General features: G+C 45.9%; 1 protein-coding gene across 17 annotated transcripts in view; it reads right to left on the bottom strand.

The window, feature by feature from the left end:
- The window catches only part of DLG2 (discs large MAGUK scaffold protein 2), a 1,711,631-nt gene that overhangs the window by 18,033 nt on the left and 1,674,829 nt on the right, over nt 1-18,769 (bottom strand). For all 17 annotated transcript variants that reach the window (XM_068266685.1, XM_068266688.1, XM_068266686.1 and 14 more), the window contains one exon: nt 1,942-1,992. In XM_068266685.1, the coding sequence (XP_068122786.1) occupies nt 1,942-1,992 (51 nt within the window). The remainder of the gene's footprint in view (nt 1-1,941; nt 1,993-18,769) is intronic.

Below are 18,769 nucleotides of genomic sequence, written 5' to 3'. Positions count from 1 at the left end.
TGTTCGCCCGGCGAACATCTCTGGAGCTCTTACTACTTCCGGGTCGCACTGACCCGGAGTAGTACGCCTGCGCTGCCCGGCTGAGCGCGTCGTAGATCGCGCTCCTGTTGCCGGGCACTCTCTGCGCATGAGCGTGACGTCATTCATGACGTCACGCACACGCGCAGAAAGTGCCCGGCAACAGGAGCGCGATCTAGGACGCGCTCCGCCGGGCAGCGCAGGCGTACTACTCCGGGTCAGTGCGACCCGGAAGTAGTAAGAGCCCCAGGGATTTGGAGATGTTCGCCGGCGAACGGTTCGGGAACCGTTCGCCACATCTCTGGATATGACTATGGTGATGATTAGATTGTGAGCTCCTCTGAAGGCAGTCAGTGACATGATTATGTACTCTGTAAAGTGCTGTATGCAGAAGAAGTCAGTGTTATATAAACACATGATGATATTATGATAGGGACGTTGGGGTAGGGTGAGCAGGATACATTGCTGTTGTGACGACTATACATTGTGGTTTTGCAGTGTATGGTGCTGAAAGACATACACAATGAGAAATCTTTCTCATCTTTGAGGTTACCAGTTGTGCTGTATCCAGAAAGTAAAGGTGGACAGGATTTGATTGAGCGCTTGTTGCTGTCTGTGGTTCTGGGCAGACATTGGGCAAGGTGAGTAGGTTACTCTAGTGTTGGAGCATGGTGAAGGCAGGTGACCCCCTTACTTAACGCACAGGGGTCTTGTCGCTGGCTGGAAGCCTCCTAAATTGGTTTTAAAACAGATCACACTATGTGTTCTATGCTCTCTTTCATGTGAAAATTCATGGTGGAGTCACAAGGATAAGAGGATCTACATATTGCTTAGACTGTTTAAGGACATTCTTTCCTACTATTGGAAGCACACTTTATTGCTAGTCAGGCCGGATTCTATGGGTGGGTGAGGCGGGGCATTGCCCGGGTCTCAGCTACGTGGGAAGGGCCAGCGGCAGACGCATGCATCTGTAAGGGGGCTGTTACTGTGAGATGGAACGTACGGGACCAGTAAGTGAGTATTGTGATTACCTGCTCTGCATGTGCCCCCCACCTGACTACCTATACCTGGCTACCTATACTGGGGGCACCTATATCTGGCTACCTATACTGGGGGCACCTATACCTGGAAACCTATACTGGGAGCACCTACAGTATACCTGGCTACCTACTGTATATTGTGGGCATCTATACCTGGCTACCTATACTGTGGGCACCTATACTTGGCTACCAATACTAAGGGGCACCTATACCTGGCTACCTACACTGTGGGCACCTATACTGGGGGTGCCTATACCTGGCTACCTATACTGTGGGCACCTATAGGTATCTATACTGGAGGCATCTATAACAGGCTAACTATGCTGGGGGCACCTATACCAGGCTACCTATACTGGGGGCACCTACACCTGGCACATCTGGCCACCAATCCTAGGGAAGGGGCTTATACTTATGGGACACCTGGCTACCTATACTGGGGGCGGCGGTGGCTACACAGTACTGGGTGTCAACTCATACTGCAAAATAAGGCATTGCAAATAGAGTTCATGAACCTATGAGGCGGGGGCTTTTTTACACCATCGTCATGTGAGCAATTTAACCTAGAAACTGCCCTAGCTAAAGTATACTGTTAGAACCAGCCAAACAAAATAATATCCACTGGCTGTGCTGAGATTTCACTTATCAAGACTGCCTCTGTCAATAGAATTGACAGTAAAATGAATACAAGGTGACTGAGAAAGATATGAGGATCTATAAGCCAGCCCAGCAGGTATTATTCTTTTATTTTCGCCTGCTTTTGGACAAAACACTGTTTTGGTATAAATCCTTTGAAATAATATTCATTAAACGCTTATAACAAAAGACACCACACTTGAAATCATTTAATAAATGTGGCCACTATAGAGATCTTCAATATACTCACTCTCCTGCCTGGTCACCGGCTCGTAGGAGAGAATAGACTCTTCCTGTCCTCCTGTTCCAAGAATAAAAGAGAAGACACACAAGAAAACATCTCATTAAATGCAAAAAAATGAAAGAGGAAGAAGTGTGAAATAGACTGCAGAGAGCAAGAAAGGCATTATTACTCCTACAGCGCAGATTCCTCGCAAGATGAATAATTCACACGCTGCAGCCGCAATCTCGGTTACTCTACAGCATACGGGAGTCTGCAGAGGGTGCGAAAAGCATTTCACTGTCCGATGAATCAATACGATTGCCTTACAATCCCCTCCCCTGGAAGCAGCTTCTATCTTGTGATACAGAAAGGCCGAGGAACGGGGGAAGATGTTCAAACAAATGAACAGTTTTCAAGTACAATTTCCATGCTGGGTAACAAAGAAAGCGGGAGGGTTTTCTTTTTTAAAGCAGGGAGTACACGAGAGCGTCTTACCTGTCAGTTGTCCCCAGATCTGGTCAGCAGGGGGAGCCATGTGCAACATTAAGGAATAGTTACCGCTACCATTGATTTAAAGCGGACCCAAACTAAATTTTTTAATTCAAAATATTTAGTTGCACCACTCTGACACATACAAAGATAAATAAACACTCCTTCAAGCCTATGAGCATTTCAGTGCATGCTTTTCACCCTACTCTTTCCATTACTAGGGTTAAACAGGTGGCAGCCAATACTTCTGAGCTTTGTAGGAGGTTTTAGATCAGGGGTGTGTTTGTCATCAGCTACCCTCCCTCACATCGGGGCATCGTCTATGTGAAATCTCACACAAGCTGAGATCACCTCCCCTGTGACATCATCAGTAGCAGCCTGTTTTGTTTTTGATCTCCTCCACCAGTCTGACGGATTCTGTCCCACCAATATGAAAGGAATGCTATTTATTATGATTATAAGTTAAAAAATAGATTTTATTTCTGAAATCTTGTATTTTTAATTTGGGTCCACTTTAAAGGAGCACTCTACTTCCACTGAAAAGAGTTACTGTATGCATAGCTGCCATTTTAATCTAATGTTATTAGAAATAGAGATAGGACACCAGCCCTGCCTTCTAAAGCAGTGTGATCTCAGGGGCATTACATCAGGGGCTTGGACACACCAACAAAATTTTCATAACCCCCCCTCCCCCCGGTTATGGCCACTCTTCTATGGGAAAATCCGCTCTCCTCCGTAGTGGCCAGCTGTTCCACTCCTCCCCCCTCCTTTCTTGTGCACAGTAAGTGCAGGGAGCGCTGTTATACTTACCAAGCCCATGCTGGCCTCTACTCCCCAGAGCAGACTTGCTCTCTGCTGCCATCCTGAGGCTACTGATGACATGACATGCATCAAGAGCAGGAGGATCTCAACATAAAGGCACATGGATGTCAGGAGGTGAGCAAATTCAGCATGGACTAGGTCAATATAACAGTGCTCCCTACTCTCACTCTGCACAAAAAGGGCGGGAGAGAAGAAGGAGCAGGCGTCTGAGGTTGCGAGGTTATTGTTACTCCACTGCAGGGTTCAGGAAACTTTTTGGCTGAGAGAACCATAAATGCCACATATTTGAAAATGTAATTCCGTGAGAGCCATACAATATGTTTCAAACTGGGGCAGTAGGACTCGCGTCCCTGTTGCCATGGTGATGTGTACATAGTGTCAGACACGTCTTCAACTTCTCTTGGCTTTCAGCAATATCAGCAATTTCCCCGAGAGCCAGACAGGAGAAATACCGAATGACAGCTTGTACAATTAGCTAGCTGACTTGGGGGTTGATTCCCTTTGTAGGACGAGATCCCCGCACTTTGGCCCAATAGGCTGCCTGTCAAGTGAGGCGGTCTATTGGGCCAATCTAAGTGCAGGGATCTCGTCCTACAAAGTCACTGGACCTGACAGGGTCCAGAATGGGACAATTGGAGCCGCTATTAGTTTTGGGGGGCGGGAGTAAGTAGTAGTGCATGCTACAGCAGTAGCGTGCCTACCTTGAAAATGTTACTTGTGCTGTCACACTAAGCTGTGTTGCTTGATCAGTGTAGCTTAGTGAATCAACCCCTACTGATTTGTCTGTGAGCCAGATGTAGCCATCAAAAGAGTGGCAATCTGGCTCCCGAGCCATAGGTTCCCTACCCCTGCTCCACCGGGTGATCGGTTTTGTTTTTGTTATTTTTTTTTTTACTTATCACTGCTTCAATCATTTACCGTGATTACCCTCAAGTTTTAATCCGAAAAACCTTTCATGTCAATGGAGTCTTGGGTCCCTTTTATCAATTGGCAGTGAACTGCAGCCTACTTGTAGCCATGAAGCCAAGGTCTCAGGTACTTTTGTAACCAGAGATGCCACTAGGGCCGTGCTTTGTCTAGCACAATTCAGCCACTTATTTACTTGAGGGTCACATCCCTTCTCTGGTGTGCTGGGTGGAGGACCACACTGGAGTCAGAATGTTTGCCGGCTGCAAAAGGAATGGAGGCCCGGACTCTGTGGCCTGACTTAGCTGGAATTTGGTCCACTGTCCTACGGAGAGCACTAGGTGGCTGAAAATATTTCGTTCTTAGAGTGGCAAATCCACAGCAATAGTAGTGAAGGGGAGTTTGAAAAAGAAAAGAACCCTGCTCAACACTCAGTCCACTTTCCTGAACTCGATCAAACAAAGCTTAGGAGGTAGCCATATCCGTTCACATCTATGCAGCGCAGATCGGAGCAGTTTTTTTCAGCGCAGGAAGATTTGGGTCCAGCCGGCGCCACCATGGGCCGTAATACGAATGACTGCTATAGCGGTGCACACTGAGTAACTTCAGCACCATCAGAGGACAGAGCTGAAGTTACTTTTAAAACACTATAATCCGGCCTCCAGTTATAGCTGGAAGCCAAACTATATCATTCCCCACTATTCACGTAAACCTAGAGGGGGAAAAGTAATTAACGTTGCCGGGAACTTGTGCAGCAGCAGGATAAGCCATACTGTCTGTATCCTGCGCCCAAGTCTCCCGGCGCCGATTTCATATGTATGTGTGCAGATGGCCGTGTGATCAGAACGCAACACTTACCATCGCGCGCCATCTGCGCATCTGCTGATCCCATGCATTGACAGTGATGGGTCAGCTCTGCGTTTGCGGGCACATTGCATGCAGCAGTACGCAAGAGCATCATAGCGCATCGTACTGCTGCACAACAGCTTTGATTTTAACGGCAGAAAGGCTGTCTATGCTCTTCTGCCGTTCTTGCGTGCCACCACGTCATATGCGCTTCCAAATGCGCGTATGGTGTGAATGAGGCCTGAGGGTTTTGTCATTGTTCCCATAAACTGCCTCTTGGCTTCGCTGACCTCCCATCCATGCTAGAGCAGAAATTGCCCTTTCTGGATTAATACCACTGTTAGCAAGGTAAAGCGAAAAACTAAACGAGGAGACCAGCCGTAAAAAGCAGATGCCAAACACCATAAAAATAACCAATCTGACCTTTCTAATCAGTTTCTTTAAAGTGAACCTCCAGACTAAAAATCTACTCAGCAGCACTGAAAAGGATTGGTGTTTCTTTAACATTTTCACAGCATCAGAACTTTGCTTTTCATACCCAAGCCTAATTTTTAGCTGCTTAGAAGCTAAGCTCCGCCCCATCAAAGAAAACTGCCCAGGCATTTTTCCCCTGATGCTGTGCAAAGCATTACAGGATTTCTGATGTTGTTGTTCTCCTTGCCAGGCAGCTGGAAGGGGTGATCAGGACAGTTGGAACTGTGTCTCATGCTCCCTGTCACCTCCTTTCAACCAAAAATATGGCTGCCCTCATGAAATCACAAACCTTTGCCTGTTCTTTTAAAACAGTGTGGGTAAGAGATTATATTCCCTATCTATTTTAATTAACATAACTAATGTAACGTAAGTATGTTTGTTTAGGCGGAAGTTCCTCTTTATGGATTAATGATGACATTGCAGCTGATCCACATTAGTGTCCTAAGTTTACCTTCTGAAGATTCACACACAATACCAGTTCTTAAAGTGACACTAATGCTAAAATAAACTTATAATATAATGACATGTATATATAGTACGGATAATTAATAAAACATTAGTAGCTAAGAAAAGAGTCTCATTTTTATTTTCAGCTATATAGTTTTTTTTTCATAACATTGCATCATTTTCTAAAATTTGCAGTTTACAAACTACTCTGTATTTTAAACTACAAAACAGAGCAGAGCAAATAACCCTTTGAACTTTCCTGCAGTAAAACCTTACACAAACAAGAAACAGTGAGAGACTGAGATAAGTGCATCAGAAAACAGCAATGTAGCTGACCAAGCTTGGTTGAAGAGCTCAGAGAAGCTCTTTTGCATAGATAACAAGTGAAGTTTCTTAAATCTTCCAGCACTGGAAATAATGAGACTCATATCTGTGCTACTAATGTTTTATTTCTTAGCCGTACCACACATACAAATCCTTATATCATAAGTTTATTTTCACATCAGATTCCCTTTAAGAAATCCGATATCATGGAAATCAGCTAAGGCCCCGGACAGCGACCTCTGTCAGTATATAATTACGTCCCCCTGATGCTGGAATGGAAATGATTGCTGCAGGACGCATTTGCGGAACATTGGAATGTCCTTGTACTGACACCGCTTTATAATAGTAGTCAGGCCACACATCTCCTCCAGAGCAGAGACATATTTATCCAGATCGCGGGTCTCTGTTCTGACCTCCCGCCTTTCACAAGGCCGACGCCAGCCAGCCCTGAAACCGAGACATTCCCGGCTCTCAAAAATTCACCGTATTTCACAATAAATTCATACGTACAGAAGATCTATTAAAACGGAGCTCCAGGCAATTATCAAAGGTGAATTCCTGGGAGAAGGACTATATTACCGTTCAAATGTAGCACTGCTCTCTATTAGAATAACAGAACAAGGCTGGAGTTATTATGGTTTTTCTGCTCCTAAGCCAATTATCTTGTATTGCTTCTTTTCTATGTGCAATAGCTCCCCTCCTATTCCCTGTGTAGTAGTACCCTCTTCCATGTACTATGCTGGATTTCTGGAAAGGCCAAACTGGCCCGGGCCTAGGGCATATGCTAATCAACAGGGCAGCTGAACATGGTAGAGGGAGTACATTCTAAAATTTATCACAGGTAGCAACAAACTTTAGTCCTGTCAGGTGCAGCTCTGCAGAATGTTTGCTTACTGACTGTTGTGAAGCCAGTAGAAAATACACCTGGTCCCCCAGAATGCTCTGGGAGGAGAACACCACATAACTAAGCATCACTGAGAGGGCGTGGCTACATACCAATATACCGCAATATTTAGATCTAAGAAGTGTTCCTGATGCTGTAAGCAGGAAAATGACTGTAAAAGTGGGTATCCTGAATAATTGACTGCATTCTACTAAATGCTACTACAGGGCCTCTAACCTCCCTGGTGGTATGATTCTTCCCTGATTTTAAGATCTAAAAGCGGTACAATTTTTTCATGTGCTTTTAGACCATAAAAGGAAGAAAAAACTAAACAAAAAACAATTCCCCCAGAGAGCCCGCAGCAACCCCAGCACTTACTCACCTTCTTGGGGTCCAGCACTGCAATTCACCCTCCGTCCTCCAGGTGACACTGTAACCCTATAGTGAGGTCGTCGGTTGTCATCAGGGGCGGTCTCACCAGAGGGATCCAGTGCCTCCAGGGCCCAAAAGGAGAATGGCTGCCAGTGTCTGGACCCTGTAGGAGGTGAGTTACTAAGCATGCTGCTCGCTATGCTCTGCATTAACCTCCCGGTGGCTACCACGAGTCAGGCTCAGGGTTACCGCTAAGGAGCTTAAACTCAGCTGCTTGGGGGGAATGTAGTGGCAAAACCAGCTATTTAGTGAAGGCCGGCACAACACAGAAACCAGGAGCACAGCGCACATAGTTCTGTAATATCCTCTAATATTATTTCTTCATTCTCTCTATTGTGATATCCACGATAACCGGCACCATCAATAAGTATATGCTCTTTTATTTTTGCAGAAAATGCATTACAGCAATCCAAGCAACGTTTCAGGGCAGCCGCCCCTTTATCAAGCTATGCTGTCAATGTACAAACATACAATGAATTCACTTCTCAATTTATACGCCAGTATAAGCAGCCTAGAGCCAATTACACAACACTATTAGGTCATCTGACCCGTCTCTAAGGTCCCACCTCATGCGGACCTGATAGAGAAATTCAGGGCTAAGGCTGCTATTGGAGGATTCAAACCTCCAGCTCACCCCCGCCTCATACCTCACCAGCGGCCGCGAGCACCGGCCCCTCCCCTGGTGCTGGGTCCTCTCTGCAGCCACTCCCAGCAGGCCGCCACCACGGCGGACCTGATGGGGAACTTTGGCCGCATGACGCACAGGAGCGGGGCTAAGCCCCGCCCCTTGCGTCTCCCCAGCAACCACAGACGCCGGCGGCGGGATACGCCGCAAGCGCTGTAAGATGTAAACAAAGGAAGTGTCAGCAGTCGCAGCCAATGGAAGGAGACCTCTCCACGCGGCACTACACATGGCAGCCGTATAGTATACATCACAGAGTACATACATAAGTACATGGACGACCTCAAGAGGGAGATCAACCAGGCAAAGGTTCAAGGTAGCATCCATAATTCATTTCTATTCATTCATAATAAAAACAGTCGTGGCATTGAGAGACTGATGTCCAACTACAACACAACCACCAAACAGCATGACACATGGGCACCCAATCAAAACGATAGGTATACATAAATCACGCTATGTCATATTAAAGCTACAAACCACAGTAGCTCCAAAAAAGGGAATTAAGAAACCTCTTAAAAGCTGGACATAATGGAACATGTGGGCCGAGTAAATAAAACAATCAAATAAATGGCAACAGATCTAACTCTCTATTTAGGCCCCGCGGTTCCATTGTGTCCAGCTTTTTAATCCAAAAAGCCTCTCTGTACAGTAATTTTTTTAATCTATCTCCTCCTCTCCTAAGAGGCCCAACCTGTTCAATAATCATAAATCTTAATTGACTCACATGATGTCTAGCCTGCTGAAAATGATAAGGAACCGCCTGGTCAGTCAAGGATTCCCTAATCGCATGTTTATGGGATGACAAACGTTTTTTAATCTTCTGAGTGGTCTGTCCTATGTACAGTAAACCGCACGGACACTTTAATGCATACACAACATAACTAGAATCGCACGTGAAGCAATCCCGTATTTTAAATTTAGTACCTTTATGGGGGTGTTGAATTTGATCCCCCCTAATGACTGAATTGCAGTGTACGCAATTCATGCATGGATATGTCCCTCTGCGACTGGATTTTGACTGATCAGGCGGGCTGGAGTCTGCTCTTACCAACTGGTCACGTAAATTGGGGGCCCTTTTATAAGAGATAAGTGGAGGGTTTTTAAATTGTAAAATATCAGGAAAGCTGTCAGAAAGTAAATACCAGTGTTTTTTAATAATTTTAGCTATATCATCACTTCTTGTGTTATATCTTGTTACAAATGGTATTCTCTCCTTGACATCTCTCCGTTGGACACCAACTCTGGCACCACCTTCCATAACTCTAGATCTCGCCCCTTGAACTATGTCTTTAGGGTATCCTCTCTGAATGAATTTGTCTTGCATCTCCTCTATCCTCTGTGTCTTTACCCCATCATCATCCACTATTCTATGGACTCTCTGAAATTGTCCCACTGGGACGGATCTCCTAGTAGCCCACGGATGGAAACTCCCAAAATGTAACAGGGAGTTCACATCCGTGGGCTTGATATAGAGATCCGTGACCAGTTTCCGATCCCTGCACATAACAAGTGTGTCCAAGTAACTAATCTGTTCTGTAGAACTATGGGTCGTGAGTCTAATTTCAGGACACCTCTGCATCAGTTGTTCCACAAACTCAAGTAGGGTCGAGTGTGGCCCCGCCCACACGCAAAAAACATCATCAATATAACGAAACCATTGTACTGCATGCTTTTGAAACAATTTGTTAGAATAAACAAACATATCTTCATACACTCCCATGTAGATGTTTGCGTAGGACGGGGCCACATTCGACCCCATAGCTGTGCCCCTCATCTGCATATAAAACTGTTCTTCAAACCTAAAATAATTACATTTAAGCACTATCTCAAGTAAAGTGCAGATGAACCGTATCTGTTGTACAGATAAATCAGATGCCGTTTCTAGCATATATTGCACTGCTTCCAAGCCCCCCTCATGGGGTATGGACGTGTATAGGCTTTCAACGTCCATAGTAACCAATAACCATCCATCTTCTAGTGGGGGCATATTTCTAAGAATATTCAAAAACATCTGTGTGTCCTTGAGATATGATTTCAAAGAAGCCACATATGGTCGAAGTACTTGATCTAAATATTTAGCTAGTGGGGCCAGAACAGAGTCCATTCCAGCGACTATTGGTCTACCCGGGGGATTGTCCAAGCTTTTGTGTATCTTCGGACAGATGTATATTACTGGAGTTACAGGAAAGGGCTGTATTAAAAATTCTGCCAGCTTCTCATCGATAATGCCCTGGGACCTGGCTGTAGATACAACTTCACCAACTTTCTCCTGAATGTCCTTTATGGGATCACATGGTATCAATTTATACGTTGTCACATCAGCCAATTGTCGTAACACTTCCTTTCGATATTGATTAGTATCCATGACAACTATGGCCCCGCCTTTGTCAGCGGGCTTGATTGTAATAGCCACGTTATTCATCAGCTCCTTAATAGCCATTCTCTCTGCTTTGTTAATGTTAGAGCGGACTTGTAAACCCACATGGTTAGATTTCTTCATCAGAAGGTCCACTTCCTCCTGTACTTTTTTGATATATATATCGAGTATCTGACATGAACCTGGTTGGAATTTACTTTTAGTCCGTAACGCTGTATCCCGTAGGCTAAGGACATCTATTTCAGTAGTTTGAGCCCGCGTATTCTCATAGGGTCTCGGAATAGAAAAGAAATATTTCAACTTTATGGCTCTAAAGAACCGTTGCAGTTCAATATCTATCTCCAATGGATCTGGGAAGTTGGTAGGTGAAAAGGACAGGCCATAGTTGAGGGCAGATAGTTGAGACGGGGTCAGTGTCACAGAGGATATGTTGACTACAATTACTTCTTTTGTTGTCTGGGTTGGCGAGACCGCAGTCGGTCTCTGATGCCGCCTCCTCCCTCTCCTCTGCCGGCCACCCCTCCGCGTCCGTCCTGGTTTGTTGATACATCTGAAAAACCCTCCTGTGAGGAGCTACTGAGTGCTTCAGTGGAGTCTGGCATTTCACCGCCTTGCGGTCTTTTACCCTCAGGATCACCTGGTCTGGGTCTACGGATAGGTCTAGGTCTCCCGGCCGGTCGTTGCCAGGAGTATACATAACCAAGGTTATAGTCATGTTCGTCACGTTGAAACTTATCCCTTTTAATTGTTTCAATCTGTTTCTGATGTGCATCTATAATAGTCACAAGTTCAGACGAAAATTGCTCATAGTCATCCAATGGAATCAATGCTTTAAGTCTATCCTTCAGATTGATACGTTGTACAGTCAACCTTGGTAATTCCTCCTGTATTTTTTCTATGGTAAGTGTCATGGCGTCGAATGATGCCTTGTTCCATATTAGGCTCCACCGATGGCAAAAGGGTTTATCTGTAGGAAACATTATCGGTGCTACATTAGAACGCATCCCTCGAGGTATTCGTTTTACTCTGTGATATTCGGCCAAAGTCTTGGCATGAAGTTCCAGGGTAGTGTACATCTTAGCGACTTTTATAATTTGTTTCCGAATATTCTTGTCATCGGCCACATTCAAAAATGATACCTCTGTTGACACCTGTGCCATTATCCTAGAGGTCTCCTCAGGAGTGTAGGAGAACGTAGGCGAGTCAATGTCTGTTTCCTCCATACTGGAATAAGTAGCAAGGGTGCACACACAAATTGTGCAGGAGCAATATCCTAGTATTCGTAAGACTGTGGAGCACTCCTCAATGCGAAGAAAGGTGATGTGCCACGGTAAACCCAGCTGCACTCCAGGTCATTCAATAGTGATATCCACGATAACCGGCACCATCAATAAGTATATGCTCTTTTATTTTTGCAGAAAATGCATTACAGCAATCCAAGCAACGTTTCAGGGCAGCCGCCCCTTTATCAAGCTATGCTGTCAATGTACAAACATACAATGAATTCACTTCTCAATTTATACGCCAGTATAAGCAGCCTAGAGCCAATTACACAACACTATTAGGTCATCTGACCCGTCTCTAAGGTCCCACCTCATGCGGACCTGATAGAGAAATTCAGGGCTAAGGCTGCTATTGGAGGATTCAAACCTCCAGCTCACCCCCGCCTCATACCTCACCAGCGGCCGCGAGCACCGGCCCCTCCCCTGGTGCTGGGTCCTCTCTGCAGCCACTCCCAGCAGGCCGCCACCACGGCGGACCTGATGGGGAACTTTGGCCGCATGACGCACAGGAGCGGGGCTAAGCCCCGCCCCTTGCGTCTCCCCAGCAACCACAGACGCCGGCGGCACAGGTGTCAACAGAGGTATCATTTTTGAATGTGGCCGATGACAAGAATATTCGGAAACAAATTATAAAAGTCGCTAAGATGTACACTACCCTGGAACTTCATGCCAAGACTTTGGCCGAATATCACAGAGTAAAACGAATACCTCGAGGGATGCGTTCTAATGTAGCACCGATAATGTTTCCTACAGATAAACCCTTTTGCCATCGGTGGAGCCTAATATGGAACAAGGCATCATTCGACGCCATGACACTTACCATAGAAAAAATACAGGAGGAATTACCAAGGTTGACTGTACAACGTATCAATCTGAAGGATAGACTTAAAGCATTGATTCCATTGGATGACTATGAGCAATTTTCGTCTGAACTTGTGACTATTATAGATGCACATCAGAAACAGATTGAAACAATTAAAAGGGATAAGTTTCAACGTGACGAACATGACTATAACCTTGGTTATGTATACTCCTGGCAACGACCGGCCGGGAGACCTAGACCTATCCGTAGACCCAGACCAGGTGATCCTGAGGGTAAAAGACCGCAAGGCGGTGAAATGCCAGACTCCACTGAAGCACTCAGTAGCTCCTCACAGGAGGGTTTTTCAGATGTATCAACAAACCAGGACGGACGCGGAGGGGTGGCCGGCAGAGGAGAGGGAGGAGGCGGCATCAGAGACCGACTGCGGTCTCGCCAACCCAGACAACAAAAGAAGTAATTGTAGTCAACATATCCTCTGTGACACTGACCCCGTCTCAACTATCTGCCCTCAACTATGGCCTGTCCTTTTCACCTACCAACTTCCCAGATCCATTGGAGATAGATATTGAACTGCAACGGTTCTTTAGAGCCATAAAGTTGAAATATTTCTTTTCTATTCCGAGACCCTATGAGAATACGCGGGCTCAAACTACTGAAATAGATGTCCTTAGCCTACGGGATACAGCGTTACGGACTAAAAGTAAATTCCAACCAGGTTCATGTCAGATACTCGATATATATATCAAAAAAGTACAGGAGGAAGTGGACCTTCTGATGAAGAAATCTAACCATGTGGGTTTACAAGTCCGCTCTAACATTAACAAAGCAGAGAGAATGGCTATTAAGGAGCTGATGAATAACGTGGCTATTACAATCAAGCCCGCTGACAAAGGCGGGGCCATAGTTGTCATGGATACTAATCAATATCGAAAGGAAGTGTTACGACAATTGGCTGATGTGACAACGTATAAATTGATACCATGTGATCCCATAAAGGACATTCAGGAGAAAGTTGGTGAAGTTGTATCTACAGCCAGGTCCCAGGGCATTATCGATGAGAAGCTGGCAGAATTTTTAATACAGCCCTTTCCTGTAACTCCAGTAATATACATCTGTCCGAAGATACACAAAAGCTTGGACAATCCCCCGGGTAGACCAATAGTCGCTGGAATGGACTCTGTTCTGGCCCCACTAGCTAAATATTTAGATCAAGTACTTCGACCATATGTGGCTTCTTTGAAATCATATCTCAAGGACACACAGATGTTTTTGAATATTCTTAGAAATATGCCCCCACTAGAAGATGGATGGTTATTGGTTACTATGGACGTTGAAAGCCTATACACGTCCATACCCCATGAGGGGGGCTTGGAAGCAGTGCAATATATGCTAGAAACGGCATCTGATTTATCTGTACAACAGATACGGTTCATCTGCACTTTACTTGAGATAGTGCTTAAATGTAATTATTTTAGGTTTGAAGAACAGTTTTATATGCAGATGAGGGGCACAGCTATGGGGTCGAATGTGGCCCCGTCCTACGCAAACATCTACATGGGAGTGTATGAAGATATGTTTGTTTATTCTAACAAATTGTTTCAAAAGCATGCAGTACAATGGTTTCGTTATATTGATGATGTTTTTTGCGTGTGGGCGGGGCCACACTCGACCCTACTTGAGTTTGTGGAACAACTGATGCAGAGGTGTCCTGAAATTAGACTCACGACCCATAGTTCTACAGAACAGATTAGTTACTTGGACACACTTGTTATGTGCAGGGATCGGAAACTGGTCACGGATCTCTATATCAAGCCCACGGATGTGAACTCCCTGTTACATTTTGGGAGTTTCCATCCGTGGGCTACTAGGAGATCCGTCCCAGTGGGACAATTTCAGAGAGTCCATAGAATAGTGGATGATGATGGGGTAAAGACACAGAGGATAGAGGAGATGCAAGACAAATTCATTCAGAGAGGATACCCTAAAGACATAGTTCAAGGGGCGAGATCTAGAGTTATGGAAGGTGGTGCCAGAGTTGGTGTCCAACGGAGAGATGTCAAGGAGAGAATACCATTTGTAACAAGATATAACACAAGAAGTGATGATATAGCTAAAATTATTAAAAAACACTGGTATTTACTTTCTGACAGCTTTCCTGATATTTTACAATTTAAAAACCCTCCACTTATCTCTTATAAAAGGGCCCCCAATTTACGTGACCAGTTGGTAAGAGCAGACTCCAGCCCGCCTGATCAGTCAAAATCCAGTCGCAGAGGGACATATCCATGCATGAATTGCGTACACTGCAATTCAGTCATTAGGGGGGATCAAATTCAACACCCCCATAAAGGTACTAAATTTAAAATACGGGATTGCTTCACGTGCGATTCTAGTTATGTTGTGTATGCATTAAAGTGTCCGTGCGGTTTACTGTACATAGGACAGACCACTCAGAAGATTAAAAAACGTTTGTCATCCCATAAACATGCGATTAGGGAATCCTTGACTGACCAGGCGGTTCCTTATCATTTTCAGCAGGCTAGACATCATGTGAGTCAATTAAGATTTATGATTATTGAACAGGTTGGGCCTCTTAGGAGAGGAGGAGATAGATTAAAAAAATTACTGTACAGAGAGGCTTTTTGGATTAAAAAGCTGGACACAATGGAACCGCGGGGCCTAAATAGAGAGTTAGATCTGTTGCCATTTATTTGATTGTTTTATTTACTCGGCCCACATGTTCCATTATGTCCAGCTTTTAAGAGGTTTCTTAATTCCCTTTTTTGGAGCTACTGTGGTTTGTAGCTTTAATATGACATAGCGTGATTTATGTATACCTATCGTTTTGATTGGGTGCCCATGTGTCATGCTGTTTGGTGGTTGTGTTGTAGTTGGACATCAGTCTCTCAATGCCACGACTGTTTTTATTATGAATGAATAGAAATGAATTATGGATGCTACCTTGAACCTTTGCCTGGTTGATCTCCCTCTTGAGGTCGTCCATGTACTTATGTATGTACTCTGTGATGTATACTATACGGCTGCCATGTGTAGTGCCGCGTGGAGAGGTCTCCTTCCATTGGCTGCGACTGCTGACACTTCCTTTGTTTACATCTTACAGCGCTTGCGGCGTATCCCGCCGCCGGCGTCTGTGGTTGCTGGGGAGACGCAAGGGGCGGGGCTTAGCCCCGCTCCTGTGCGTCATGCGGCCAAAGTTCCCCATCAGGTCCGCCGTGGTGGCGGCCTGCTGGGAGTGGCTGCAGAGAGGACCCAGCACCAGGGGAGGGGCCGGTGCTCGCGGCCGCTGGTGAGGTATGAGGCGGGGGTGAGCTGGAGGTTTGAATCCTCCAATAGCAGCCTTAGCCCTGAATTTCTCTATCAGGTCCGCATGAGGTGGGACCTTAGAGACGGGTCAGATGACCTAATAGTGTTGTGTAATTGGCTCTAGGCTGCTTATACTGGCGTATAAATTGAGAAGTGAATTCATTGTATGTTTGTACATTGACAGCATAGCTTGATAAAGGGGCGGCTGCCCTGAAACGTTGCTTGGATTGCTGTAATGCATTTTCTGCAAAAATAAAAGAGCATATACTTATTGATGGTGCCGGTTATCGTGGATATCACTATTGAATGACCTGGAGTGCAGCTGGGTTTACCGTGGCACATCACCTTTCTTCGCATTGAGGAGTGCTCCACAGTCTTACGAATACTAGTTCATTCTCTCTATTGACACCAAGATTTAAGTGATGGATCATCTGGAGCTTGGAATCCATAAGACAGAGGAATACAAAAAACAGCTAATTGGTTTCTGAGATCAATAAGGAGGACAAGCTATATTTATCTGCCAGGAAGGTAAGGATTACCTGGCGCTTAGTGATCGCTGAGCAACTAAGCTTCCTTTAATTAATGCCTTGTATGTATCTTATTAAGTAATAAGGTATTTGTCTCCCATCTATCCCTTATATAGATAGCCGGATTTATCGATCTCCCCACAGGACATATTCACTAAAGATTGGTTAAGTACAGAGAACACACTGCAATATTACTGTTGGTTACAGTAACTATATAGTGTCCGTTGTACACAAGGGCGATTCTTCCACGAAGCAACGTGGATCAAGTGCTTCAGGGCAACAATTAAAGAGGGCAATATGAGGAGGCTCTCTTCCCCAAATGTCCCCCTCTTCCCACTTAGCTCACAAAGTGCGTTGATTGTCCCAATGATGGAGCCGTGATCCCGCCCGCGGGACCGTCAATTCCTGTAATAACAGCAGATGCCGGTGACTGGATGGTGTCTTCGCTGATCCATCTGATTGGCGGCATAGTGTCGGAATCAAGGTTAAGCTGGAGCCGCCGTGTGCATCGGCTCTGCTCAGCAGCTCATCTTAGGACTCAGCTCCTGGCTGGGTAAATAGCTAACCTTCTGGGAGGGCAAAGGGACACAGGGCACAAAGAGACAGCAGGACACAGGGGGCAGAGAAGAACACGGAGGACACAGGTGGCACAAAAGGAAGTGGAGACGGAGGACACAGGGGGCAGAGAAGGACACAGGGAGCAGAGAAGGAGGACACAGGGGGCAGAGAAGGAGGACACAGGGGGCAGAGAAGGAGGACACAGGGGGCAGAGAAGGAGGACACAGGGGGCAGAGAAGGAGGCAGAGGACAAGGAGGCAGAGGACACGGGGGGGGGCAGAGAATGACACTAAAGGTACACGATGCAGAGAAGGACAAGGAGGACACGGGGGACAGAGAAGGACACAGGGGGCAGAGGACGACACAAAGGGCAGAGGACGACATAAAAGACACAGGGGCAGAGGACGACACCAAGGACACAGGGGCAGAGGACGACACCAAGGACACAGGGGCAGAGGACGACACAAAGGACACAGGGGCAGAGGACGACACAAAGGACACAGGGGCAGAGGACGACACAAAGGACACAGGGGCAGAGGACGACACAAAGGACACAGGGGCAGAGGACGACACAAAGGACACAGGGGCAGAGGACGACACAAAGGACACAGGGGCAGAGGACGACACAAAGGACACAGGGGCAGAGGACGACACAAAGGACACAGGGGCAGAGGACGACACAAAGGACACAGGGGCAGAGGACGACACAAAGGACACAGGGGCAGAGGACGACACAAAGGACACAGGGGCAGAGGACGACACAAAGGACACAGGGGCAGAGGACGACACAAAGGACACAGGGGCAGAGGACGACACAAAGGACACAGGGGCAGAGGACGAGACAAAGGACACAGGGGCAGAGGACGACACAAAGGACACAGGGGCAGAGGACGACACAAAGGACACAGGGGCAGAGGACGACACAAAGGACACAGGGGCAGAGAAGGAGGCGGAGGACGTGGGGGACAGAAGGACATAGGGGGCAGAGAAGGAGGCTGAGGACACAGGGGGCAGAGAATGACACGAAGGGCATGGGGTAGAAAAGAACAAGGAGGACATGGGGCAGAGGACGACACGAAGGACACGGGGGCAGAGAAGACACCCAGGGACAGAAATGACACCTTCAGACCATAAGGTAGTTCCTCTTTAAGCAATACCAGTTGCCTGGTTGCCCTACTGATATTTCTGACAGCAGAAGTGTCTGAACCACACACCTGAAACAAGCATGCGTCTCCAGTCAGAAGCATCTGATGTGCATGCTTGTTCAGGGTGTATGGCTAAAAGTATTAGAGGCCAGGACTGTCAGGCAATGTGTATTGTTTAACCATTTCAGCCCGTGGGTATTTTTCACCTTATGCATCAGAGCAATTTTCACCTCCCATTCATTCGCCAATAACTTTATCACTAATTATCACAATGAATTGATCTATATCTTGTTTTTTCCACCACCAATTAGGCTTTTTTTGGTTGGTACATTTTGCTAAGCATTATTTTCTTCTAAATGCATTTTCACAGGAATATTAAAAAAAAAAATTATTTCTCAGTTTTCGGCCATTATAGCTTTAAAATATGACATGCTACCATAATTAAAACCTTTGTATTTTATTTGCCCATTTGTCCCGGTTACTACACCATTTAAGTTATGTCTCCATCAC

Source organism: Hyperolius riggenbachi, chromosome 2 (assembly GCF_040937935.1).
Source record: "Hyperolius riggenbachi isolate aHypRig1 chromosome 2, aHypRig1.pri, whole genome shotgun sequence".
NCBI lineage: Eukaryota > Metazoa > Chordata > Amphibia > Anura > Hyperoliidae > Hyperolius > Hyperolius riggenbachi.
Note: the sequence above shows the minus strand (reverse complement) of the source record. Positions and strands in the feature narration are given on the sequence as shown.